General features: G+C 35.7%; 5 protein-coding genes across 5 annotated transcripts; 2 read left to right on the top strand and 3 right to left on the bottom strand.

Annotated features, from left to right (window-relative positions):
* Positions 1 to 404: 404 nt before the first annotated feature.
* Positions 405 to 1994, top strand: LOC18028560. The gene is made up of 2 exons (XM_024149012.1): positions 405 to 625; positions 704 to 1994. Exons 1-2 carry the CDS (start codon positions 405 to 407, stop codon positions 1992 to 1994), a joined length of 1512 nt encoding a protein of 503 aa, XP_024004780.1.
* Positions 1995 to 4765: 2771 nt separating this feature from the next.
* Positions 4766 to 7349, bottom strand: LOC18028559 (putative pectinesterase/pectinesterase inhibitor 43). Its single transcript, XM_024149931.1, has 4 exons — positions 6670 to 7349; positions 5705 to 6426; positions 5201 to 5585; positions 4766 to 5105 (listed from the first exon to the last, which is right to left on the bottom strand). The coding sequence occupies exons 1-4, from the start codon at positions 7347 to 7349 to the stop codon at positions 4805 to 4807; spliced, it is 2088 nt and encodes a 695-aa protein (XP_024005699.1). The 3' UTR covers positions 4766 to 4804.
* Positions 7350 to 14195: 6846 nt separating this feature from the next.
* LOC18028558 lies at positions 14196 to 14880 on the bottom strand. The gene has a single exon (XM_006414341.2). The coding sequence runs from the start codon at positions 14864 to 14866 to the stop codon at positions 14453 to 14455; it is 414 nt and encodes a 137-aa protein (XP_006414404.2). The 5' UTR covers positions 14867 to 14880; the 3' UTR covers positions 14196 to 14452.
* Positions 14881 to 19104: 4224 nt separating this feature from the next.
* On the bottom strand, positions 19105 to 19626 carry LOC18028557. Its single transcript, XM_006414340.2, has one exon. The coding sequence runs from the start codon at positions 19547 to 19549 to the stop codon at positions 19343 to 19345; it is 207 nt and encodes a 68-aa protein (XP_006414403.1). The 5' UTR covers positions 19550 to 19626; the 3' UTR covers positions 19105 to 19342.
* Positions 19627 to 22067: 2441 nt separating this feature from the next.
* LOC18028556 lies at positions 22068 to 22749 on the top strand. The gene has a single exon (XM_024149707.1). The coding sequence runs from the start codon at positions 22140 to 22142 to the stop codon at positions 22437 to 22439; it is 300 nt and encodes a 99-aa protein (XP_024005475.1). The 5' UTR covers positions 22068 to 22139; the 3' UTR covers positions 22440 to 22749.
* The last annotated feature ends 1547 nt before the right edge of the window (positions 22750 to 24296 follow it).

Here is a 24296-nt window from a genome sequence, read left to right as displayed (position 1 = left end):
TATATATAAAGGAAAGCTCTCATCACTAAATGAAAAGAAAACATAAGACAATTTTAGAAAATACTAAAGTAAAAGCAGATAATATGGAAATACTCAGAAAAGTTTATCATGTATACCCAACACGCGGGTTAAAATGTGCCGGCTGTAATCTTGGTGAAAGCTACTATAGTGATGGTTATCGTTGCCTTCGTTCTGGACTCTTCTTTCACAAGGAGTGCACAGACTCTAGCCTAGTGATTTGCAACCTCTATCATCCACAACATTCTTTGAAAATGAAGATAGTTGCAGAAAATGAGGATGCCCATGGAGAATGCAAAGTTTGTAGAGGTAACTTGCCGAAAATGTATTATTATTGTTCTATATGTGATTTTGCCATTGATTTGATATGCGCAAAAAAAGAAGTTATGCTACACATCGAAGGTCCAAAGATTCACGAGCATCGGTTATCTCTTGTTCCTGAGGTAATAAGGTTTACTTGTCATCTATGTGGACTACTTGATGACCGGTTCCCTTATGTATGTAACCTATGTGATTTGAGCTTTCACAAAGATTGTGGCGAATCCACACCGGAGATCAACTACTCTTCTCATCCTAAACATCCTCTTAAGTGTCTCACACGTATTCCAAGTTACACCAATGGAAAATGTTGTTTATGTGGAAACAAGCTTCATAACGTGTTTTATCATTGTTCTATTTGCAACTTTAGTGTGGATGTCAATTGTGCAAAGAATCCACCTCCTTTCACTCTTGTTCACCCGAAGGCTCATGCGCATCCACTCATTCTTATGCCGCAACGAAGTTTTGTTTGTAACGCTTGTGGTATGGACGACGACCCAAATCCTTATGTATGTCCTCAATGCAATTTCATGATCCATAGAAATTGTATAGACATACCGCGCATCATTAAAATAAATCGTCATGTTCATCGTATTTCTTACAATCATTGCCTTGATGTTGGAGAATGGAGATGCGGCGTGTGTCGTAAAGAGATAAAATGGACATGTGGGGCTTATTCTTGTTCTGAGTGTCCTGATTTTGCAATTCATTTGAGGTGTGCCACAAAGTTTGGAATTTGGGATGGGATTGAACATGAAAGCATATCGGAAGATACTCTAGAGGTTAAATCATACGAGGTGATCGAAGAAGGAGTGATAAAGCATTTTAGTCACGAGGAGCATACTTTAAAGCTCAAAGAAGAGAGTGATGGTAATGATGAATACATGCTGTGTAAAGCATGCACATATCCCATATTTTCTAGTCCATTCTACTATTGCATGGAATGCGATGATTTCATTCTTCATCAGAAATGTGCTTATCTCCCAAAAAAGAAAATAGATCCCTTCTTCAAGATGCTAATGACTCTACGCCCATTTGACGATGTATTGCTCTGTGATGCTTGTAAAAACTATTCCCAGGGTTTTATATACGTAAGTGATAATAAGGAAATCTATCTGGATGTGAGATGTGGTTCTATTTCTGAACCTTTTGTCCATGAAAGTCATCCTCTTCATTCGTTATACATCAACTACTCAGCGAGAGACAGTTTTTGTAGTGCTTGTGGAGACAGGGAAACTATGGTTCTGAGTTGTGATGAGTGTGGATTTGTTTTAGGCATTAAATGTTCTATTTTGCCAAAAATGGTTAAACACAAATACGATAAAGCTCATTTTCTGTTTCTATGTTATGGAGAACAAACGAGTGATCGGTACTGGTGCGAGATATGCGAAGAAGTTTTAGATCCAGAGAAATGGTTTTATTCATGTAATCATTGTGGCATCACTTTTCATGTCAAATGCACGCTTGGAGACTTTACATGGATTGAAACGAGAGGTGAGACTTCTGTTGGCAACTCCCGTTACAGGTATTGTATTCCTAATAATCGTATAAATCGACCAGTTTGTGACGGGTGTGATTCTCGCTGTGAATTTCCAACCATCTATAAGTTGTATGGAGATACATTGTGTTCTCTACAATGTCTCCAACGCAAGTTCTAAACGTAACAAGGAAACTACTAGAGAAAAGAATCAATGGTGATCACAGAGGGAGATAAACTAGTGATCTAATAATTGGTGATTGTTGGAATTTTCTATTTCATTTATTTTCTCTTGTTCTTAAATAATTCTATCGTGAGAGACAATAGGTCAACTTAGTTTCCTGTTATAACCCAGAGGTAAGAAATAATCTCGTGGGGAAAAGTTATATGTTCTTGAAGTTTCTAAATAAAATAAAAAATCGTTTCATTCTATTTACCTGATCCTTTACTGAATCAGAGATGATGTCTTTAGTATACCTAGAGATTTATTTGAAGTGGATTTGCAGCAAACTCATCGTTTATAGGTTGATTCAACTAAAATTTATTGCGTACTAGCTAGTGCGAACAGAGCATGGAAAAATAAAATTTCTTACATGTAAAAGTAAAAAAAATATAAATGTTTCCTTTTTATATGATTGAACTTTATTCTTTCTATATACATATTTCCTAAGTCTGTATCTCTTCTTTTGTTAAAGTCTGTAGTGCTTTCTCTATTATCAAATAATTAAGAATTAACCCGTACATTATGCCAGGTAATGTTTTCTAAAATTATCTTTAAATTTAATTTTAATTTTTTTGTTAAATTAAATTGGTGAAAAAAATCTTTTAACAACAAATATAGATAAATAAAATTGGTAGCGAGTAGATAACAATACATATATAGATATCGCACACCCGATATTTACTTGTATATATATCATCGAATAAAACTTTGAGGTAGTTTTGTTATGCGGTTTAATTATTAGTAATTTTTAAATATGAAAGCGATATATGATGTGAATATACATACCAACATGGATTAGAATCTTAATATATATATATATATATATATATCCTAAAAAAAAATTAATTGTGAATATTTTATTAGAGATTAAACTATTATTTTTAGTTACTGAATTCTATAATATATGTTAATACTGATTATATATAAGATTGTCAAAGTGGACAAATTCATTTACTTAATGTATTTCACAATTTACTAAAAATAATTTTGACCAATCCATAAAAAATACAATTTAAATTTTAAAAACATATTTCAATTTTTTTATAAAAATAATTGAATAGATTTTTAGAAAATGATACTAATTAATTATAAAAATATAAATGAAAAATGTTGAAAAAAAATTTCATATATATGGATTGATAATTATTTAAAATAATAAAATATATTTAATATTTTAATAAGTAAACCAATTAAATACACTTTTGATTTATATCCATATATATTCAAAACAAATCTGTGAGCTATATATTTAGCTATTTACAAATGAATATTTAATTGAGTTTTTTTATATTTATAAAGTTTATTAATATTATATCTTATAAATAAATATTCAATTATGTAAAATATTTTATAATATCTTACAAATAAAAGTTTATTTATGTAAATATCTACTCAAATAATAATATACGAATTAGTTTTATATGGATCTAGAATGTATTTTGGAAAGTCTATCTCTCCATATATCATAGGGTATATCTAGTTTAAGACTACTTATTATAATGGAAGTGTTGAAAAATATATTCAACTGTTGAATTGCTGTAATGAAAGTGTTGAAAAATATGTGAATCTGATGTGGATTAACTGATGTTAAATAAACATGTTGAAAAATGAAAGTGGTAGAGACATATGTTGCCACATGAACCAATCATATTCACACAAGGAGAGAGACTGTTTGTCTCTCTAATTTTTATTTCACTCTAGTTATTTGAAATTAATTATTTTATAGTAAATTATTATTTTTGAAAACAAAAATTATATTAAAATTCATCATTTTTTGTACTATATTAGTAGAGACTTGTTTTATTCAATTTGAACACAGAAAAAAATGTTTTTTAAAAAATATATTAAATATAAATTATTGAAATGGTGGGGTAATTGTAGAGATTAAAAATTGAATGAATGTTGAATTATTAGGTGGAAGAGAGATATGATGATGTGAAGTGTTAAAAGAGAAAAAATAAGGTGTTGAATATTGAAACCAATGTACATAGTCTAATAGTATATATTAGAAAATTTGATTATTTAAATTTGCTGATAACATTTCTTTGAAAAGATCACTCGGTTACTAGCCTACACGGTTAAGAATTAGTCAGTTAAAACTCTTTTTTTATTAAAGTGGTTAGGATACAATCCTCGCACGAGTTTGTGAATTTTTTTTTTGCTTAGCCTAATGTATCTTTGGACTGTTCTAATTGTCTATTTAAAATAGCAAGAACAAGTGATCTACCAGATAACTTTTATTAAATTGTGATGAATACTCGTACTCTTATGTATTAAGTGTTCGTTTTACAAACACAAAAAAATGACAACTTTCAAGTGAAACCACTTCGTTTGCGAGCATTACACTAACACTCAGTTAATTTCTTTATTAGGATGAGATGTTTGGACTATGTACAAAAAGTACGTATAAGATTAATATTGTGTTTGTAAAGCTTCATCTGTGTTCTCAAACAAAAATATTGCATTCATTATACAATAGTTTTTTTTTTGAATAAATTTTATATTTAATTTAAAAAAATGACCTCAAACTCTTTATTCATATGGAATATATGTCAAATTAAAGGTATTCGTCACATAAGTTTTTTTTTTATTTGACCAAGTTATTCGTCACATAAGTTGTAGGAGAAACATTATCATCAGTATAATTTACACCTATAATATATACCTCTCAAAATTTAATTTATGTACAAATCCTCTTTCTCTCCGGATTTCTATACACAATTAAATACAAAAAAAAAAAAAGAACGCGACGATAAAGAGATAGGCTTTCAATTTGCATTGTATGGCACGCGCGTCTGTGGGATCCACGCGTTGCCACGTAAGAAGTTCCCGGGAGAGAACTCCTTAGCGTCTCTATCGGACATTCGTCGGATACCTCTCCACCTGACCCGACGGGCCTGACCCGAACCACGACCTCTGTTGCGATACTCAGAGTAGAACAACGTGTTGAGTGCAAACGTCTCGTTCCACTTCAACCACCCTTCCGGGTCTATTACATCATCTATCTCTGTGTTCATTATTATTGTCCTCGAGTACTCCTTCCATGGTCGTCCCAAAAACGCTCTATTCCTGTTAAAGGTCCATATGTGTAATGAGATTAGCTGGAAATGAATGTAGGGCTAGTAACTTGAATTGAAGTTAATTTATGGTAATATTATGGTTACTTGGCTTTGACGGGAAGGTATGTTGCATCACCGGTTATACGGCTATTGTGGATAACGATCCCGGTCGTCTCACGCCGGTCTTTACGTCCTTGGGCCGTAACGATGCACTGCTGGTTATCCATTGGACGGCGGATGACGAATTCACAGTTTTGGAAGACAGCTTTGGCATCACCAAAGACGAAATCGATGGTCCCTGAGATGCGGCAGTCACGGTAGAACTGACGGTGGGTGTGGACGTAAAGTGTGTCTTGGTAACCATTCATATGACAGTTGAAAAAGACAGCGAAATCAGCCGAAACTCGTAGTGCGACGGCTTGATGACGTGCGGCTCCGGCCGTATTTTCGAACCCTATGTCCTTTGCCATGAAATAGTCACCGTTCACCGCTTCAAAAACACCAAAGAAATTAACATTTTATTAGGAATGTCACTTGATAGTTAGGTTACTTGATTATTACGTAAACTGTATTAAAATTTTTAGGTCAAATGTTATAAAATGAATTTACCGACGGTGGCAGTGCGGTAGGTGCCGACGCGGTTAGGCAAGAAGGCGATGTCTCCGGTGATAATGGTCTTTGTTGGTCCATCTCCGACGAACACGACGTTAGCCATTTTCTTTGTTACCTCTACTGTTTCCTTGTAAACACCTTGTTTTATATGAATCACGAACTTCCTTGTGTTTCTCATTGGTACCATTGCCAATGCTTGTGCGATTGTCTTGCACTTACCACTCCCGTCCTTTGCCACCACTACGTTCGCGTTGATTCTTTTCGCGGGGGCTGCAAGCAGCCTCCGCGAATGGGATGTTACCCACCTTGGGAACTCTCCGCCCTCTGATAAGTGTCGATCCTTTAAAGAATCCATTTTTGCAAGAGGATCAAGTTTTCTTAGAGGATTTAATTTTCTAAGAGGATCCAGAGGTCGATTATTGGAAGAATCTGATGGTTGATTCTCAGGAGAATCCAACGGTCGATTCTCAGAAAGATTCGGCTGCTGATTCTCGGAAACACCACCTGACTGCCGATTCTCGGAAGGATTCAATTTTTGAGGAGGATCCTTGGAAGAATCCAACTGTTGATTCTCGGATGAATCCAAGGGTTGATTTTGGGAAGAGTCCATGTTTTTAGGAGAGCTCTGGGAAGAATCTCCTTTTTGAGGAAGATCTTCCGAAGAATCCATAGGCTGTTCTTGTGAAGAACCCGAACCAAAAATGCCGAGTCTGTGATCCCTTCTTGACTGTTAAAGACATCAAGTCAATAAAAGATAGCAACTCAATATATATATATATATATATATATATATATAAAGAAAAAATACACTAAAAACAAAATAATAGTTAGATATATCAAAACCAAAAAAGTTGTATCAATTTTTTTTGTCATTAAAGTCGTTTTAGTTATTAAAAACTTCACTTAAAAAAAGTTAAAACCATTGAACCTAATGTAGTGACCTAGTTTTGATAAACTGTAACGTCTTACGTACCGTAAGGATTGGTATACGGAAACTCTTCAATAAACCATCGAGATTAGATGCGATCGCTAATCCATTGCTGGTGAGAATCTGCCCTTTCCTCATGACCCTCTCCATAATTACTGCAGCTTCGCTATCAATCCCTTCAAATCCATCAATGCACGTTTGTTGAAACGTGATCGAACCGCTAAGCCACACCAAAAGATCCTCAACAAAGTCTGAGAATCTAGTGAACAAAAACACTCCAAACTTATCCCTCGTTTTTCGAAGATCGTCAATGGCATCATCCATAAGCTCTCGGCAACTATTAAGTGCCTCCCTCATGTGCATATCCTTGTCCGCTCTGCCCTTCAAGTCAATCATTCCCCTGTTGATTCCACTCCGGATCGATATGATTGCTAGATCAAAAGCAGATCGAATCAGGTTCCGAGGATCCGGGGACCTCACAGTCCCGAGACTCGATGCGCAATCTTGTTTGTAATCTGTGGAGGAACATATTATGTTCACTGCCGTCTTTGTTATCACAAGCTTGCTTTCACGGTGGATTTCTGCGGTTTTTCGAATCGGGATGGTGTAGTTATAATCGGCCTTTGCGCACACGGCCATTGCCATCAAGAGGGATGTGACGCCCACCAAGGCATATGTTTTCATCTTGCTTGAATCGTTCCATTCATTCCACATATTTGTTTTTTGCAATTTTTTTTTATTTTCTAGTATTTTACCATTTTTGTTTTCGAAGTCCTACTTATATGTGGAAGAAGGGAGGGAAAGTTAGTTATTTACCGTTAACGTACATGAGGTAGTAATTTAGTTTGTCATTTTAAAAGAAAAGCAATTCTTACCAATGGTTTTTGCTTTACTTGCGGGAAATTTAATCTTCTTTTTATATCATTGGAGGTAATTAGTCACAAAATTGGATATATGTGCGTATATGGAATGCTATATATCAATTATCTTCAGAAAATGTGATTGCTAATTACACGGAGTTCAGACCCAAAAAAAAAAAAAACATTCTACCACATGGAGTTTTTCATTCCAAACATAAGTTATATATAACATTTCAAGAATATGTAATGAATCTAATAATCTTTATGAAGGAATAGTAGTCATGATCATTAGTCGGTAAATACTAAGTGTGCCGAAGACTCTAGGTGATTAAGAAGGTCTTCAAGGAGCTGACCAGCTCGAGATAACCGAGGATTAAGTAGTCAATCCGGTACGGTTTAAGTTCACTAGATGGAGCTCTCTCATTGGTCACGCGTGTGAGAGGTTTAAGCGTGTCTGTAACGGTCTTATATGACCTTGAGTTGACTCTTCTTCTTCTTCTTGTGACGAAGATTGTAACAGAGAGGAAGAGTGAGAATCTTGTAGAGAGAGAGCGACATTGTTGTAGCTTGTATTGAGCTCAAGTGATAGTGGATTCCGGTGAAGTATCGCCGGCGAGACGTAGGGTGCTAGTTAATGCTCCGAACTCGTTAAATCTCTGTGTCGTTTACTTTCAAGTCTTTCTCATTCGATATCTGAATCGATCTAAGCGAGTGTTTGTGAGATTCATCGAGAACGATAAGTTTCACAAATTGGTATCAGAGCCAGGTTCGTCGATAGCTCGAGAGATCAGAGATGACGACGACGACAACGTCTCGTTATGAGATCGTTCCGTTTGATGGCGAAGGAGATTTCGGGATCTGGATGAAGCGTATGATGGCGCATCTTAGTATTCAAGGCTTAAAGGATTTTCTCACTCCTAAAAGCGAAGAAGACTCGGACAAAGAAGAAAAGGAGACGGATCCGGAAAAACTCAAGAAGAAAGCAGAATTAGATGCCAAGAGACCTGAAAGATGCGAGAAGGCAATGAATATCATATTCATGAGTGTCTCAGACTCAGTACTAAGGAAATTAGACAAGTGCACCACAGCAGCTGATACCTGGGCAACTCTTGAGCGACTCTACATGGTAAAGTCTCTACCTAATCGAGTTCACGCTCAGCTCATGGTGTATTCTTTCAAGATGCAGGAATCTAGAACGATTGATCAAAATGTAGACGATTTCTTAAAGTTGATCACAGATCTGAGTAATCTCAGCATAGAGATTCCTGAGGAGGTTCAAGCAATTCTTCTACTGAATGCTTTGCCTACGAGGTATGATCAACTTAAGGATACTCTCAAATATTCAAATACTGAGATCAAGTTAGAGGATATCACTAATGCTGCTAAGTCTAAAGAAAGAGAATTCAAGAACAGCACTAGCAATAAGTCTGATGGTGAAGGTCATTATGTGAGGGGTAGATCAGAGTCTAGAGAAAATCAGTCAGGCAAGAACAAAGGCAATAAGTCCAGGTCTAAGTCAAGAGATGGTAAACGAGTTTGCTGGATCTGCGGAAAAGAAGGACACTATAAGAAGCAGTGCTATAAGTGGCTTGAGAGAAAAAATAATAAGTCACAAACTCAGAGCAGTGGTGAATCTGCAATGGTAAAGAATGTCAAAGACGATGCTGCAGATTTAGTTGGTCTTCTTGTTGCAGAACTTAATCTTAGCATGGGAGAGATTACCAAAGATGATTATGGACACAGGATGTTCTTTCCATATGACTCCACGGAAAGAATGCTTTATTAGTCTGAAGGAAACGTCTAAGGGAAGAGCTAGAATGGCTAATAACTCTATCTCGGAAGTTAAAGGAATATGTTCTATCAGGTTCAGAAACCCTGATGGAACAACGTTTGTTCTCCATGAGGTGAGATATATGCCTGAGATTTCTAGAAATCTGATATCTCTAGGCACTCTTGAGGAGAAAGGTTGCGAATTCAAAGGAGGACAAGGAATTCTCAAGGTTATAAAAGGATGCACAGTTTTCATGAAGGGTCTTAGAAAGGAGTCTTTATACATTCTTCAAGGTTCAGCCATGGTTGCTCAATCTCACTTGGCAGAGTCGAGCAATGCAACACAGGTTCAGGACAGTGGTGATTACATGCAGTTATGACACAGTAGAATGGGACATATAGGTCAGAAAGGTCTGGAAGTGCTGGCAAAGAAGGGTTGTTTTAAGAACAACAAAGTTTCTGATCTGAAGTTTTGTGAAGAATGTGTAATTGGAAAATCGCATAAGGTATCATTTGGTCAAGCTCAACATGTTACAAAGGAGAAACTAGATTATGTTCACTCGGACTTATGGGGTTCACCGAATGTTCCCATGAGTCTAAGTAAGAAGCAATACTTCATTTCCTTTACAGATGACTATACTCGCAAGGTTTGGATTTATTTCCTGCGATTCAAGGATGAGGTTTTCAGCCATTTTGTAGATTGGAAGAAGATGGTTGAAACTCAGTCAGAAAGGAAGGTTAAGAAGCTTCGTACAGATAACGGTTTAGAATTCTGTAACCAACAATTCGACAGGTTCTGTAAAGATGAAGGGATCGTAAGACATCGAACATGTACTTACACTCCTCAACAGAATGGGGTTGCAGAGAGATTAAATTGAACAATCATGAACAAGGTTAGGAGTATGTTGAGTGAGAGTGGTCTGGAGCACAAGTTTTGGGCTGAAGCTGCAGCCACAGCAGTGTACCTGATAAACAGATCACCGTCATCTGCTTTAAACTTCGGTATACCAGAAGAGATATGGACTTCGGTGATGCCTTCTCTAGATGGTTTAAAGAAGTTTGGGTGCGTGGCATATGTTCATTCAGATGAAGGAAAGTTGAATCCAAGGGCCAAAAGAGGAGTATTTACAGGATATCCAGAGGGTGTCAAAGGGTTCAAAGTGTGGTTATTAGAAGGCAACAAGTGTGTCATCAGCAGAAATGTTGTCTTCCGAGAGGACAAGATGTATAAGGACATCAAGGTGGAGCTCCAAACAGGTATTCCAAAACCTCAAAATATAACTAACAAGTCTATGAGTTTTGATTTTGCAGGTGACAATTGGTAACAGGAAAATGAAAGTTCTCAAGTTGGAGCTTCGAGAGATGAATCTCAGCAGGATCATGGTCAGTTGACTCAAGAACATGGAGCTACAGGGAATACGAGCAATGAGAGTCAAAGGCTGAGTGATTATCAACTGGTAAGAGATCGGCCGAGGAGAGAAACGAGGTTACCAGAAAAGTATAATGACTATGAGGTTTATGATGACAAAGAGTATGAAAGTGAGTATGCAGAGTTCATATGTGGATTAACGGAAGATGCAGGCAATCCTGAGCCAGCTAGTTATGAGGAGGCTATGAATGATCCAGATAGTGATAAGTGGGTTGAGGCATCGGTAGAAGAGATGCAGTCACTATGGAAGAACCGTACTTGGGATCTGGTGGACAGACCAAAGAACCAGAAACCAATAAGTTGTAAGTGGATTTTTAAGAGAAAGGCAGGTATAGCTGGAGTAGAGGCACCAAGATTTAAGGCCAGGCTCGTGGCTAAAGGCTTTTCTCAAAAAGAGGGCATCGATTATCAAGAGATTTTTGCTCCGGTTGTAAAACATGTATCGATAAGATATATCCTCTCTGCAGTTACTCACTTTGACATGGAACTACAACAGTTAGACGTCAAGACGGCATTTCTTCACGGTTATCTAGATGAGAAGATTCTGATGGAACAACCTGAGGGTTTTATAGATAACAAGTATCCAGAGAAGGTGTGTCTTTTGAAAAGGTCTCTGTATGGTCTTAAGCAAGCACCAAGACAATGGAACAAGCGTTTTGATGATTTCATGATTCAGAACAACTACACCAGGAGTGAGTATGATGGGTGTGTCTACTTTAAGAGATTAAATGATGGTTCGAATATATATCTTCTTCTATATGTTGATGATATATTGATAGCGTCTACTAACAAAGCTCAAGTTCAGCATTTGAAAGTGTTATTGAGTACTGAATTCGAGATGAAGAACTTAGGAGATGCTAAGAAGATCCTAGGTATGGAGATCACTAGAGATCGAGTTGCAGGAACTTTGAAGATATCTCAGGAAGGTTATCTAATGAAGATTCTGGGGAATTATGGAATGGATCAATCTAAACCAGTTGCAACACCGATGGGAGCTCATTTCAAGCTTAAGTCAAGGAACTTGTAGATCAGGAGGCTGAGATGAGGTATGTACCTTATCAGAGTGCAGTCGGAAGCATAATGTACTCTATGGTGGGAACAAGACCGGATTTAGCATATCCAGTAGGTCTGATCAGCAGATTTATGAGCAATCCTATAAGAGAGCATTGGAAAGCAGTAAAATGGGTGTTGCGTTACATCAAAGGAACAGTGGAGGTTGGTTTATGTTACACGAAGAAGGGAAAATTTACAATCAAGGGATATTGTGATTCAGATTATGCAGCGGACAGAGATAATAGAAGATCTATTACGGGAATGCTTTTCACTGCAGGTGGGAACGTTATTAGCTGGAGGTCCACACTGCAGAAGATAGTGGCTTTATCAACGACCGAGGCTGAGTATGTTGTTTTGGCCGAGTCTATCAAAGAAGCTGTGTGGTTAAAAAGTTTTGCCACTGAGTTGGGATTTGAACAAGATTCAGTTGAAGTCTTTTGTGATTCTCAAAGCGCGATTGCACTGTCCAAGAATGCAGTGCATCACGAAAGGACTAAACACATGGATGTGAGATATCACTATGGAAGAGACTTGATCAGCAAAGGGGAAATACAAGTATCGAAGATATCAACAGCTTACAATCCTGCAGATATCTTTACCAAAGTATTGCCCGTAAATAAAGTTCATGAAGCATTGAAGATGCTTCGAGTCTCGAGGAACTGAGACTAGCATTCTCCTTGAGAATGCAGGCGTCCGAGTTTCGGATGCAAGGAACTTCACCAGGAATATTGATCATGGTTACAGGTGGAGATTTGAAGGAATAGTAGTCATAATCATTAGTCGGTAAAGACTAAGTGTGCCGAAGACTCTAGGTGATTAAGAAGGTCTTCAAGGAGCTGACCAGCTCGAGATAACCGAGGATTAAGTAGTCAATCCGGTACGATTTAAGTTCACTAGATGGAGCTCTTTCATTGGTCACGCGTGTGAGAGGTTTAAGCGTGTCTGTAACGGTCTTATATGACCTTGAGTTGACTCATCTTCTTCTTCTTGTGACGAAGATTGTAACAGAGAGGAAGAGTGAGAATCTTGTAGAGAGAGAGCGACATTGTTGTAGCTTGTATTGAGCTCAAGTGATAGTGGATTCCGGTGAAGTATCGCCGGCAAGACGTAGGGTGCTAGTTAATGCCCTGAACTCGTTAAATCTCTGTGTCGTTTACTTTCAAGTCTTTCTCATTCGATATCTGAATCGATCTAAGCGAGTGTTTGTGAGATTCATCGAGAGCGATAAGTTTCACACTTTAATCCAATCTTCTCTCCACATGGTTCCAAGACTGAACAGATCCAGTGCATTCTTGAAATGTTATATACATTCACATACAACTGAAGTAAAATTCAAGGAGGGATAAGTTCACTGAGATCGGGTCCAAAAGAGGAAGTGAGAGAAGCCTATCTCTAATTGTGCGGTCAATGGCATGTTTCAACCGAGTTGGCGATGATGATTTGTCCAAGAAGATCCAAGAGTTGAGTTCACACCAAAGAGATTAGATGGTTACTTGAAGAAATAGTTACAGAACCTTTGATGCCCCTGAAGAGATTCCTTCAACTAACTATGTAAGCCAGTTGCAGATTCCAAGGAAGCATGAAGGCCGTAGTTGCCGTATTGCAGAAGCAAACGGTAGCCGGATGAAAACAGAGTACACACAGTCGAAGAACAAGTGGCTGTGGAATTCCACACTTGAGGATCAAAACACACAAGCTGTCGGATAGGAACATTCAAGCTCCAACAGATAAGCTTATCCCGAGTTAGTAATCGATTCTGAACCGTTAGCCTAATGAGAACCTCATGACCCTTTCCTTAAATCATACTGTTTTAGACCAAAGAACCCGAGGAGAAGCAACCTTAAGTTATTCCCCTTAAATAATGAAAAACAGTGGAGAAGGATTCAGACCTTCAGTTGATCTTTTTCAATATTTATATCAGAAATGGTTTACCCTTATTTGTTTGTTGGTTCGGTTACCGTTTCTTTCTTTTGGAATAAGTTTCTTTCTTTTCCATATTTCATTTCAACATGGTCCATAAAACCGGCGAGAGTGGACACTTCCACACTCAAAAACAAATTTGTTATATAGAATAAATCTAAACCTACTTAAAAGGGTTTGTTCCCATCTCGCTTAATCATACAAAGTCCTAACTTAAGATCTCAGATTCACAATTGTCATCTCTTCTAGGTAGAATGTATTGAATCAATGCTCTTGTCGTTTTATTTTATTTTATATATCAGGTATTGCTTAATCAACTTTTCATATACTTCTTATGAATATTTTTGTTTCACATTTAAAAATTCAAGATATGTGTCAAAAAGTCCGATATATCTAATTTTTAGTCGGTTTGAAACCTATAAAATATCAGGGGCGGTTCTTTGCGTAGCTTATGCATATTTACAAGAAGTTAAGAACACATATGTTTACATTGGCAGATAGGTTCCAAATTTCCATTATTAGTAGTAGTTTTACCGTAACACTTTACATTACATAAGCTTTATCAGCTTACTTGTAGATACATAACAGATACAAACACTTGGTAGTGTACTAAAGCTTATTTTAAGTGAACACCACTACAACAGGCTTTAGCATATGAGTTGATCTGCACATTTTTCCGAAAACAGAAACAAAATATATCACACTTACTTACAAACTCACACTGAATCTTCGACATAACTTGATTTACTTTGTCGTTAAAGGACATAAGTTGAGTTTTGCCCCGCTTAATTACGAAATTCCTTAATAAGCACCCCTCCATAGAGTCGGACCGCCTCGTCGCAGCTAATAGCCCGTCCTTTCGGCCTCTCAAACCGGTTAGCATGGCCGATAAAAGGACGGGCGCCGCCAAAGTATTGAATATGTTCCACGGGGTGAGAGACAACGGGTTCTTTTATAGCTGACTCGTTTGAATACTTATACATGACTCGGTGGCAACTAGTAGTACTAGTCGCCTCTTTGAAGGTATAAATTTTTGGACCACCATATTCGTAAGAATTTTGGTTAAAACGAGAAGCGAACTCGTCTCTAAGAACATGTGGTGGTGAGGTTATTTTTTGGGACTTACCGTACACCTTATCGACCATTTCAAAACTCTTTTGAGCGATCCTTGTATTCCTATCCTTTTGAGTCATTGCCATAGAAGTACAAAGACGAGAAGAAATGTGTTTTTTTTTTTTTTTTTTTTTGTGTGTGTGTCTGTTTGTGTTATCTTTGGATTTTGGTTTTAGTCTGATTTGGGGAAAGAAAGCCAATGGCCTTTATGTAGAAAAAGCTTTTCCGTTACGAAAGGAACCAACATACTCTTGTAACGAGAGCTTTTATATACTTTTTCTATTGAAATATTGAATTATCCGCTTGCATTTGCATATGAACATTCGTTTTCTTTGAAGATATCCAAGATATAAAATATAAAGTTGTAAGTTCTGATATTATTCAGGATGAAATTTCTTATACGTGTAAGCATCGAAAGCGGAAAGCATAGAATCGAATATCATCCATTTAGTTAATCATTATTCCCTGAATAATGTATAGATTATCTCCTTCAAAGGCCATGGACGGTTTGACGGTCTATCCGATCCATTCCGCTCATTCACATATAATACAAGACATATATACTAGTTAAAGCTAAATTTAGATATCAAGATGATATACATATAGTATATATGATATAATATAAAGTATATTAAACATATTAGTATATATATATATATATATAATTAGGGATGATTCAGGTTTTACGACTCAATTAATTTCTCATGATAAATGAATTTAAAATGTGGTCTCATTTTGATTAGCAACTGACAATAAAAAGATTCTCAATGGAAATCGAACCCAAAAGGAAGCAAGTACACGCCTTCTCTCAATAACTTTTACATGTAGTTATAATTAAAAGTATTATGATTTTATACATAACACATCTAGTAACTAGCTTACTTCAAATTAAATTCCGATTCCAAACACAATCGCTCTAATTAATTGATAATTTTGTTTCAGTTGTTCTCCCTTCTAAGTAGGTACGATTCAAAATTCATATTGTTCCCACTTCTTAGTAGGTAAACTTACGCAAGGAAATTGAATTACAAAAGAAGGATATGAAAACATGACAAATAAAATAAAAATAAAGATCGAACAAAATTCTATGAATTTTTGATCTAATGTTTAAAAAGGTAGATATCAACGAATCCACATATTTATACTTAAAAGCAATTTATGGATACGGGATACCCCTGTCTACATTATATCAAAACTATATCCACGGCCATCTTTCGTCCATCATACAGATTTTTCCACATTTCAAGCTATAATAATTGAAGTTAAGTGTCATCATTAGCCGTCAACGAAAAGTATTATCATTGAAAGATATTAATTCAAATATAATAGTGTAGTTAATTTTTTGTTTTTGATATGTGTAAGAGTCGATTACTAATTGGTTATCGTAAATAGTATTAACATCAAGACATAAATCAGCAAATCTAAAATAGAGTTGAATTACTGATCTTAGAATGTTTGTTGGATTTAGAATTAGAACTGGAAACTTTCGAACCTAAAATAAAATAAAATAATGGAGTATAATTTAGAAACTTTTGGAAGCTTGCTTCCGTGACCAGTGGCGGACCCAGCTATGGATTTAAGGGGTGTCAAAATAATAAGAGAAGTAGTGGGCAGAACTAGAACCCAGGTTATAAGGGGTCAATGAACCAAATTTACCTTCTGTGCTATTGATTTTTTAATAACTTTTACTCTTAGAAAAACAATTATCAAGATTTATGGTGTGTCATGTGACACCCTTTTTTTCTTAGTAGGTCCGCCTCTGTCCGTGACACTTCCAAAAAGAGAACACTTAAGAAACTTGCGTTTTGGATTTGAAAGCTTTTACTGCCGTTTTATAAATTTTTTGTCGTTAACTCATTAATAAATGGAACATGAAATTTAACCCAAAAAAAAAAGAACACGAAGATTTTTACTACGTGAAAGCAACGCATTTTAAAAATAACTAATGATCGCAAAGATATCGAATCTATTGTCTAACTTTTAAAAATAAATAATGTAATTGTTCGCTTATATGTCTTTATTTTTTAAAAGTGTATCTCCTTTCATTACATATTCCGTAAAGCCAATGTTGTGGTGGCTGACTCACTAGCAAAGCAGGCTCTGCTTTTGCTAGCTCAAAACTCTGTTTCATGTTGAAAATGAATCAAACAGTTATTAGCACCCCAAAAAATGTAATTCTTCCGCATTTTTGATTGAAGAATATCTTAGTAATGATCTTTCCGCCGACTTTGCTATCAAAATACAAAAAGTTTACAAGGATTCATGTAACATCCCGACTTTTGATTAACCAAATATCGGATGTTAGCAGTTTCTAATTCCGGTTTTATTAAATTAAACCATCTTTATTTCCTTTTCTTTTATTTCCTTTTTATTTTGGGTCTTTCCTAATTTCTTTCTAAAAGTCCATTAAGCCCATTCCATCTATTAAACATCCATATAAATACCTAATTAAATCTCTAAAATCCTCATTAAGCTCCTAAACAATCCTAGCCACCTTTTTCCTCTCTCTTTCTCTCTTCTCTGCGCCAAGCTGCTCTCTTCCTCTCTCCCTCCGCGTTTTCTTCTTCTTCCTTCTCTCTCGTGGCCGTGTCTCTCTCTCTCCTTGCCGCGGCCACCACCATCCTCCAAGTCTCTCTCTCCGCCGAAGCTTCCTTGCCCAGCCGAGATGTCTGCGCCGCCTCCTTCTCCTTTGGGTGAGATGGGAGCTGATTCTGATGGATCTCCTCTTAGATCTCCTTCTCCTCTGCCTCCTCCTCCAGTTTCTCAGCCTTCTAAGCCAAGGTGAGGGCTCTGTGGCTTCATCATCTCTTACATATGCATGGTTGACTTTTAAGTGATCTTTTCTTAGATCAGGCTTAGATCTGCTTGTTAGGACTGTTAGAATTGTTTAGGACCTGGATCTATGTTGTCTGTTTGTTGATGATTGATGGTTGCTGGTGAAATGAGATAATTAACCTGAACTTAGATCTAAACTTATTTGGACTTTAAAATATTGATTGTGTGATGTTGACCTGATTAATGTTTCTTTTTGTTACAATTGGTATCACCGAAAGTGCATCTTAATAATGGAAGGACTTTTAAAAAAGAATGGTTATATGAAATGGATGATTTGTGCATAGTAGATCTCTGTTAGGACCCCTGGCTCCTAGAGGTGGGAGTCAGTGTTGTTTGTTGGCTATCGCTGTCGTGAACACACGGCTAGGGCCATCGCTGGAGTTGATGAGCGATCCACTGGTTATTGAGCCGTCCAAGGGGACCGCTGGATACAACTTTCTGGTGAGACCGCTATGAACAGCCGTCTGAGTGACCGTTAGTGTCATAGCCTGTCTTGGTGATTGCTGTGGACCAGTCTGTGTGACTGGCAGAGTAGACCTGACTAATGGGTATGGTAATAGGCCAGCCATTGGATGGGATTATTCTGGTTTGCCTTTCCGGGTGAGGTATGGGGGCCCATGTGGCAGCCTACTGTTACTGGCAAAGGCCAGGGACCCGCTGCTTGTGTAGTTGCTTGTAGGGCTACCCTTGAATGTTGTGTGAATGATTGTTAGGAATGAACTGTTTATATATAAGTATATATATATGTGTTATTTGGGCTTGCTTTAGGATTAGATCTCTTAAAACCAATTTACGCTAGTTTGATGATGTTATGGGTCTCCTTAAGGCTCATCCTCACTGAGTAATTCCAATTACTCACCCCTCCTCTCCCCTTGTCTTTCAGGTTTAATAGAGAGATCAGCTTAAGTCTATGTTGTTGATTGTTACCTGGGCGTTTTTCTGGCGTTCCTGTGCGATCACCAAATCGGACATTCTACCGGACGCGGTTCGATGGCTAATCTAACATACCCGGTTTCCCGCTTCTAAGGAGCCAGGGATAGGGATGTTACAATTTAAATATCTACAAATTATATAACAATTTACGATTCTAAATGAAAGATTGATATCTGGTCCGAAAGTATATTGTGCTAACCCCTACGAATATTAATAGTTGTAAGAAAAGAAAGGTTAAAATATTATTACTCGTATACAAACTAGGCTTGAGCAATTACGGGTTGGGTTATTCGACCTTATCGTACCCAATCCAAATTACATGACCGCTTCGAGTAAAAATAAGTAAAATGTCCATTTGCGTATTGATTTTATATTCTAATGGGTAAGACCTAGATAAGCCAAAACTAGAGCTTCTATATACTCTGTCATATATGATTGTTTGTGTTTTTTTTTAAAAAAATATACGTACAGACTTATTTCGTTTATGTTTACAAAGAGTTATGAGTATATATGTTAACTTGCGTTACTCTGAGAGCATACATGTTTGCATCATTAGCAGTGACACCGTAACATTTTATATATTATACATAAGCTTCATCTTGGAAGTACTTGTAGATACATAACAGACACAAACACTTGGTAGTGATCTAAAGCTTATTCTAAGAAAAACCGTTACAACAAGCTTTAGCATATATGTGTTGGTCTGCACTTTTTCAGAAAGCAGAAATAAAAACTATCACACTTTTTTACAAACTTACCCTCCAAGTTCAACATTTCTTGAGTTTTTACACCACTTAACGAAATTCCTTAATAAGTACCCCTCCATAGAGTCGGGCCGCCTCGTCGCAGCTAATAGCCCGTCCTTTCACCCTCTCAAACCGGTCGTCCCTGGGAACATATGGTGGAGGGGTTATTTTTGGGGACTTACCGTACATCTTATCGACCATTTCAAAAGCCTTTTGAGCGATCTTCATGTTTCTATCTTTTTGAGCCATTGCCATTGAAGCACAAAGAGAAGAAAGGTATTTTAATTGTTTTAGTGTATTATCTTTGTTTTTTGGTTTTAGCTTGACTTGGAGGAAAGAAAGCCAATGACCTTTATATAGAAAAAGCTTATCCGTTACTCAAGGAACCAACAGTATCTTTTAACAAGAGCTTTAATTTACTTTTCTAGTGAAAATATTGTTTAGGATATTATCCACTTGCATTTGCGTATGAAAACTCGTTTTCTTTGAGGTTAATTTAGGTTATCCAATGTTTAATGTAGTCGTGGAGGTGTAATCTCTGATATTTTACAATGAAAGAACTTAACGATACGTGTAACCATCAGAAACATGTACATGGAATCGAATATAATCAAATTTTATTAATTTTTGACGGTTTGACGGTCTGCTCTTTCTCAGAGCACCTCCATCGAACGTTTTTCATAGAGTATTTCACATTAAAAAACACTAAAGAATAAACAAAAAATAGTTTTAGAAAGAAAAAGTTGAGGACCGATTCTTGAGAAACTATGAAAACTCCATGGGCTCCATGAGAACCCCTGATATAGAGACACATGTCTCTTTATTAGTGATTTAGATTTTTTTGTTACAAATCATACCCAATCTGAGCTTAAAACAAAAAATCATATCCCCAATAGTTAAGGATATCAATTAAATAGGTTAACTTAATGTTGTTATTATTATTTTTTTCTTGTATAAATTATCTATCTATCAAATTCCATTATCTAATGATAATAGATTAGATTACCCTTATATAATAAAGAAATGGTAGATAAAAAAACTAAGAAATTTGCATATAGTTATGATCAAATTCACTATAGACATGTAGTAGTTAATTAGATTACTTCAGCTTGAACTTAATTTAAAAGACCGTCGCTATGAATTTGAAATTTTTCTTTCATATTGTTCTCAATACAGTATTCAACTCACGATGAATTTACCTGAAGGAAAACAAAATCTGAAAAATAAGGAATTTTAAAATATTAAAAACTATATTCTGTCTTTCTTTTTACTAATAATCGAAATATCTGCTTAAAGCATCCCTGCCTATATCATAACATGTGGGAATTAAATATGAACTTAGTACCTTTTTTTTCTTTTTACCAAACAATTAAGATTATTTTATAATATGAAATCTCTCCACCTTTATCTTTTAAAAAAGTTTACAGGGATTCATATATCTACAGATTATATAATGATTTAGGATGCTAAATGAAGATTGTTATCTTGTTTGAAATTATATTATGCCAAGTTGAAACTTGTTTTGCATCTTTAACTGAAAAAAAATTACTTCTTTTATACAGAAGCTGATTAATTAATCATAGAAATATTAATCGTATTAAAGTAGAAAGGTTTGGAATGTTAGTAGGGCTGAGTAGAGTTAGTGAAAAAGCAGATAGAGGGGAATAATAGTAGAGTTGAATGGGATGCTAAAAGAGAAGAAATAATTGAGAATAAATGGATACCAAATCTTAACCGACCTTTCTCTTTTCTTACATTGCATTGATTCTTTTACCTTCACAAAGCAGATTCCCAATCCCTTCTCTCCCAAGCTTTCTGGAGATTTTTTCTTACATCTACGTACATGATACATATACATGATACATTCTTTTGGGTTAAAGGATACATGATACATAATACTCATGCACATTAGCACATAAATATACATAATTGATACTACGTACCGTTACATGATTCATGCATATATTGATGATAGTATGGTACGCATATTGTATGATATATGTAGACCAGAGTTTTCAAGTTGCAGATTATTTGTAGTATTCGATCAGTGATTTTAAATGTTTTTTTTACTATGTATTTATCTTTTTTCATAACTTTCCTTCACTTTATACTATTTGTTCCCTCTGAAGGGGAGACCATAGTATATGATATATGACTCACAATTCACAAAACTTAGGTAAAATGCACAAACTGATAAGTTTTATTTTGTTTGAATATTCAATCAATCCAATATAAACACCCCCATGAAATTGGTTGTCCAAGAAGACCCTTCTTGGTTTAAGACTATTTGTTTAGGATGTAAAAAAAAAATCCATTAAATCCGTAATTTTTTTTTTTGGTGGTATCTGGCGTTAACCACGGGTTAATAATAAGTCCAAGGGTCCAAAGCACAACAGACCTGGCCGGATCGAATAGGCTTTAAAAACCGAACGGAGTAAACTAGATTAGCATATATATGGCAACAGTCCTCGCCAACACCATGAATTTAGACCAAACGAAATAATCTAATACCGGCCTATACGTAAAAGTAGTAGAAAGATATCATATTATATCTACATATTAATATGATTTCAAGTATTATCCATAAAAAATATATATATTATCTATATCCATCAATACATAATATAATGATAATAATACAAACGTACGTGCACCAATACCTCAATAATACTCTAAAAGTTGAAATTTATGACAATTTTTTTCTGTTTTAATGATAAGAGTGTCCTCCTCAGACAACTTTACCCTCTGGGATCTGATCTCTATATAAAAGCCACAAACTTTGTTAATATCTAACCACCCAAGACAACAAACTCAATACATCCTTCATCTCTCTCTTTCTACTGCCATGGGATTTTCTCGAAAGGATCAGCACAGGATGAGTGCAGAGGATGGGTTAGCAAAGCTCAACAGAAACACTTCCACGCCAAACCCTAATTCTTATAACCCTAATCTCTCTTCTCTCAAGAACCATAATAATTCTTACATCTATCACGGTCCACAAGTTCATACCGTTAGAGAGTCCATAACATCATCCACCAACGCAACCTTTTTGGTCTACCAGTGTCCAAATAGTTCAATCCTCGTAAAACAACCGGGTTTGCATGGAACTGTAGAAACAGCTCAACGTTTCTGCTCTCTTGCCTAAACCAAAACCAAACAAAGGCAATAAGGTCAAAGTTCCAATTTCCGGACTTTTCGGAGTTAAGGAGTGATGTTAGGATTATGGCCAAAATTGTGGGGCTGTTTTGCGATTTTTATTTATTTAGATTCAGGTATGGTGTGAGCGAGTGCAGACCGGCTAAAACTTCACTCTCTTGAGAGTTTGGTTGTAATAATGTTACAACATAAATTTGTGGGTGTCTGTTTGTTTGTAGCATGTAAAAGGTACATATATGTATGTAATGTAACCTCATCTTTTATGTATGTATTTTCTATGTTCAGTAAATTCTGGTTTAGAAAGTGTGACCTCAACTTGAATTTGTGTGCTTGTGTCTATTTTACTAATCAAAACGTGTAGAGAGGAGGAGATACTAGATTTCTTAACGGGAATTAATAATTTTTAAGCAGGAAAAAAACATTAATTACATTAAAAAATGGGAAAATTGGAAATTTAAGACACAAAATAGAAGAACTTGTCCCTTTAGTATCTTTTTTTTTTAAAAAATTGTCTCTCTAATACTTATGTTAATTGTAATCCTCTTTTGCCCCTAAAAAAAGAATTTTCTCATATTAATATATTATTTTTAATTAATATTAATTAAGAATAGAAATTTTATAAAACAATACAATTATGAGCCTAAAAAAGATATCATCGCCGAACATGTCCATCGTTTTCTCCGCTCTTTCTCAAATCGATTCTCCAGAGTACATCCTCAATTGTCATCAATCTTCTCATCCAATTGGTAACCTCTTCAATGTATTCAATATCCCTTTCGTTTAATCTATATATATATATATATGTTAGGGTTTAAAATCCCAAATTGATTTTGGGTAACTTTGTATACAGTCTGAGCTATATAAATAACCAGAACAGAAATCAAAGAAGAACATAAATCATAGAAAAACTTCGATGAGATCGTTAAATTGTCGTGAAAGAGAAGAAGAACAAAAAAAAAACTTCCCAAATATGTTAAAAAACGTGAAACAAAAAAAGGAAAATAATATATTTTTAAATATTTTATTTTTGTTAGCTACAACCTGATCCTAGATTTTATGTGATTCTGTTAACCGTTTGGTAGAATACGGATTCTATATTCACTAGAACGAAGACAAACCAGTAGAAGTTAAATTCTAGAAAACATAGAATATATAACGAATTCTAGAATACATATTCTACAATATGTAGAATGTAGTACAAGTTCTAGATAATGTATTCTATAAAGAGATCTAGAAAACATACCAAATAGTAGAACATCGATTCTAGACTCGGTTGATCATATACCAAATAGTAAAAACCGAATTCTAGACTTGGTTGATCTTACACCAACTAGTAGAAAACGAATTCTATAAAACACTAGAATTATAGAACACATTTTCTATAACATATTTATAAGTAAATTTTAAATATATGTATTTCCTAAAATAATGTTTTAGAATAATATTCTTTACTTTTTTGAAATTTTCGGAATTAAGAACTATATATAAATATTTATTTTCGAAATTAAAAGTATTTATAAGGTTATTTTTATCCAAAATTGCCAAAATTTTAAAAAAGATTAAAGGGACAAGTTCTTCCATTTTGTGTATTAAATTTCCAATTTTCCCTTAAAAATCCTCTTTTTTCTTTCTAGAAAAGGGCGACCCTTCTCCTCCCTCTGCTCTGGCGCTGGTCCCTGGCCGCTGCTGCTGGACAACCACAATGGCCAAGAAAAAAGTCTTCACCTAGACTTCCTTCCCCTCCCTCCGTAAGCCTCCGCCTCTGCCCTCGAAACCCTTCTCCAGGTCTGCGCTGCCAGATTATGCTCCTGCTGGATCTGCGCTGCTGCCCTTCCTCGCCAAATCT

The sequence above is a fragment of the Eutrema salsugineum genome, unplaced genomic scaffold, assembly GCF_000478725.1.
Source record: "Eutrema salsugineum unplaced genomic scaffold, Eutsalg1_0 scaffold_1, whole genome shotgun sequence".
Lineage (NCBI taxonomy): Eukaryota > Viridiplantae > Streptophyta > Magnoliopsida > Brassicales > Brassicaceae > Eutrema > Eutrema salsugineum.
The sequence above is the reverse complement of the archived record's forward strand: the minus strand, read 5'-3'. Positions and strand labels throughout refer to the sequence as shown.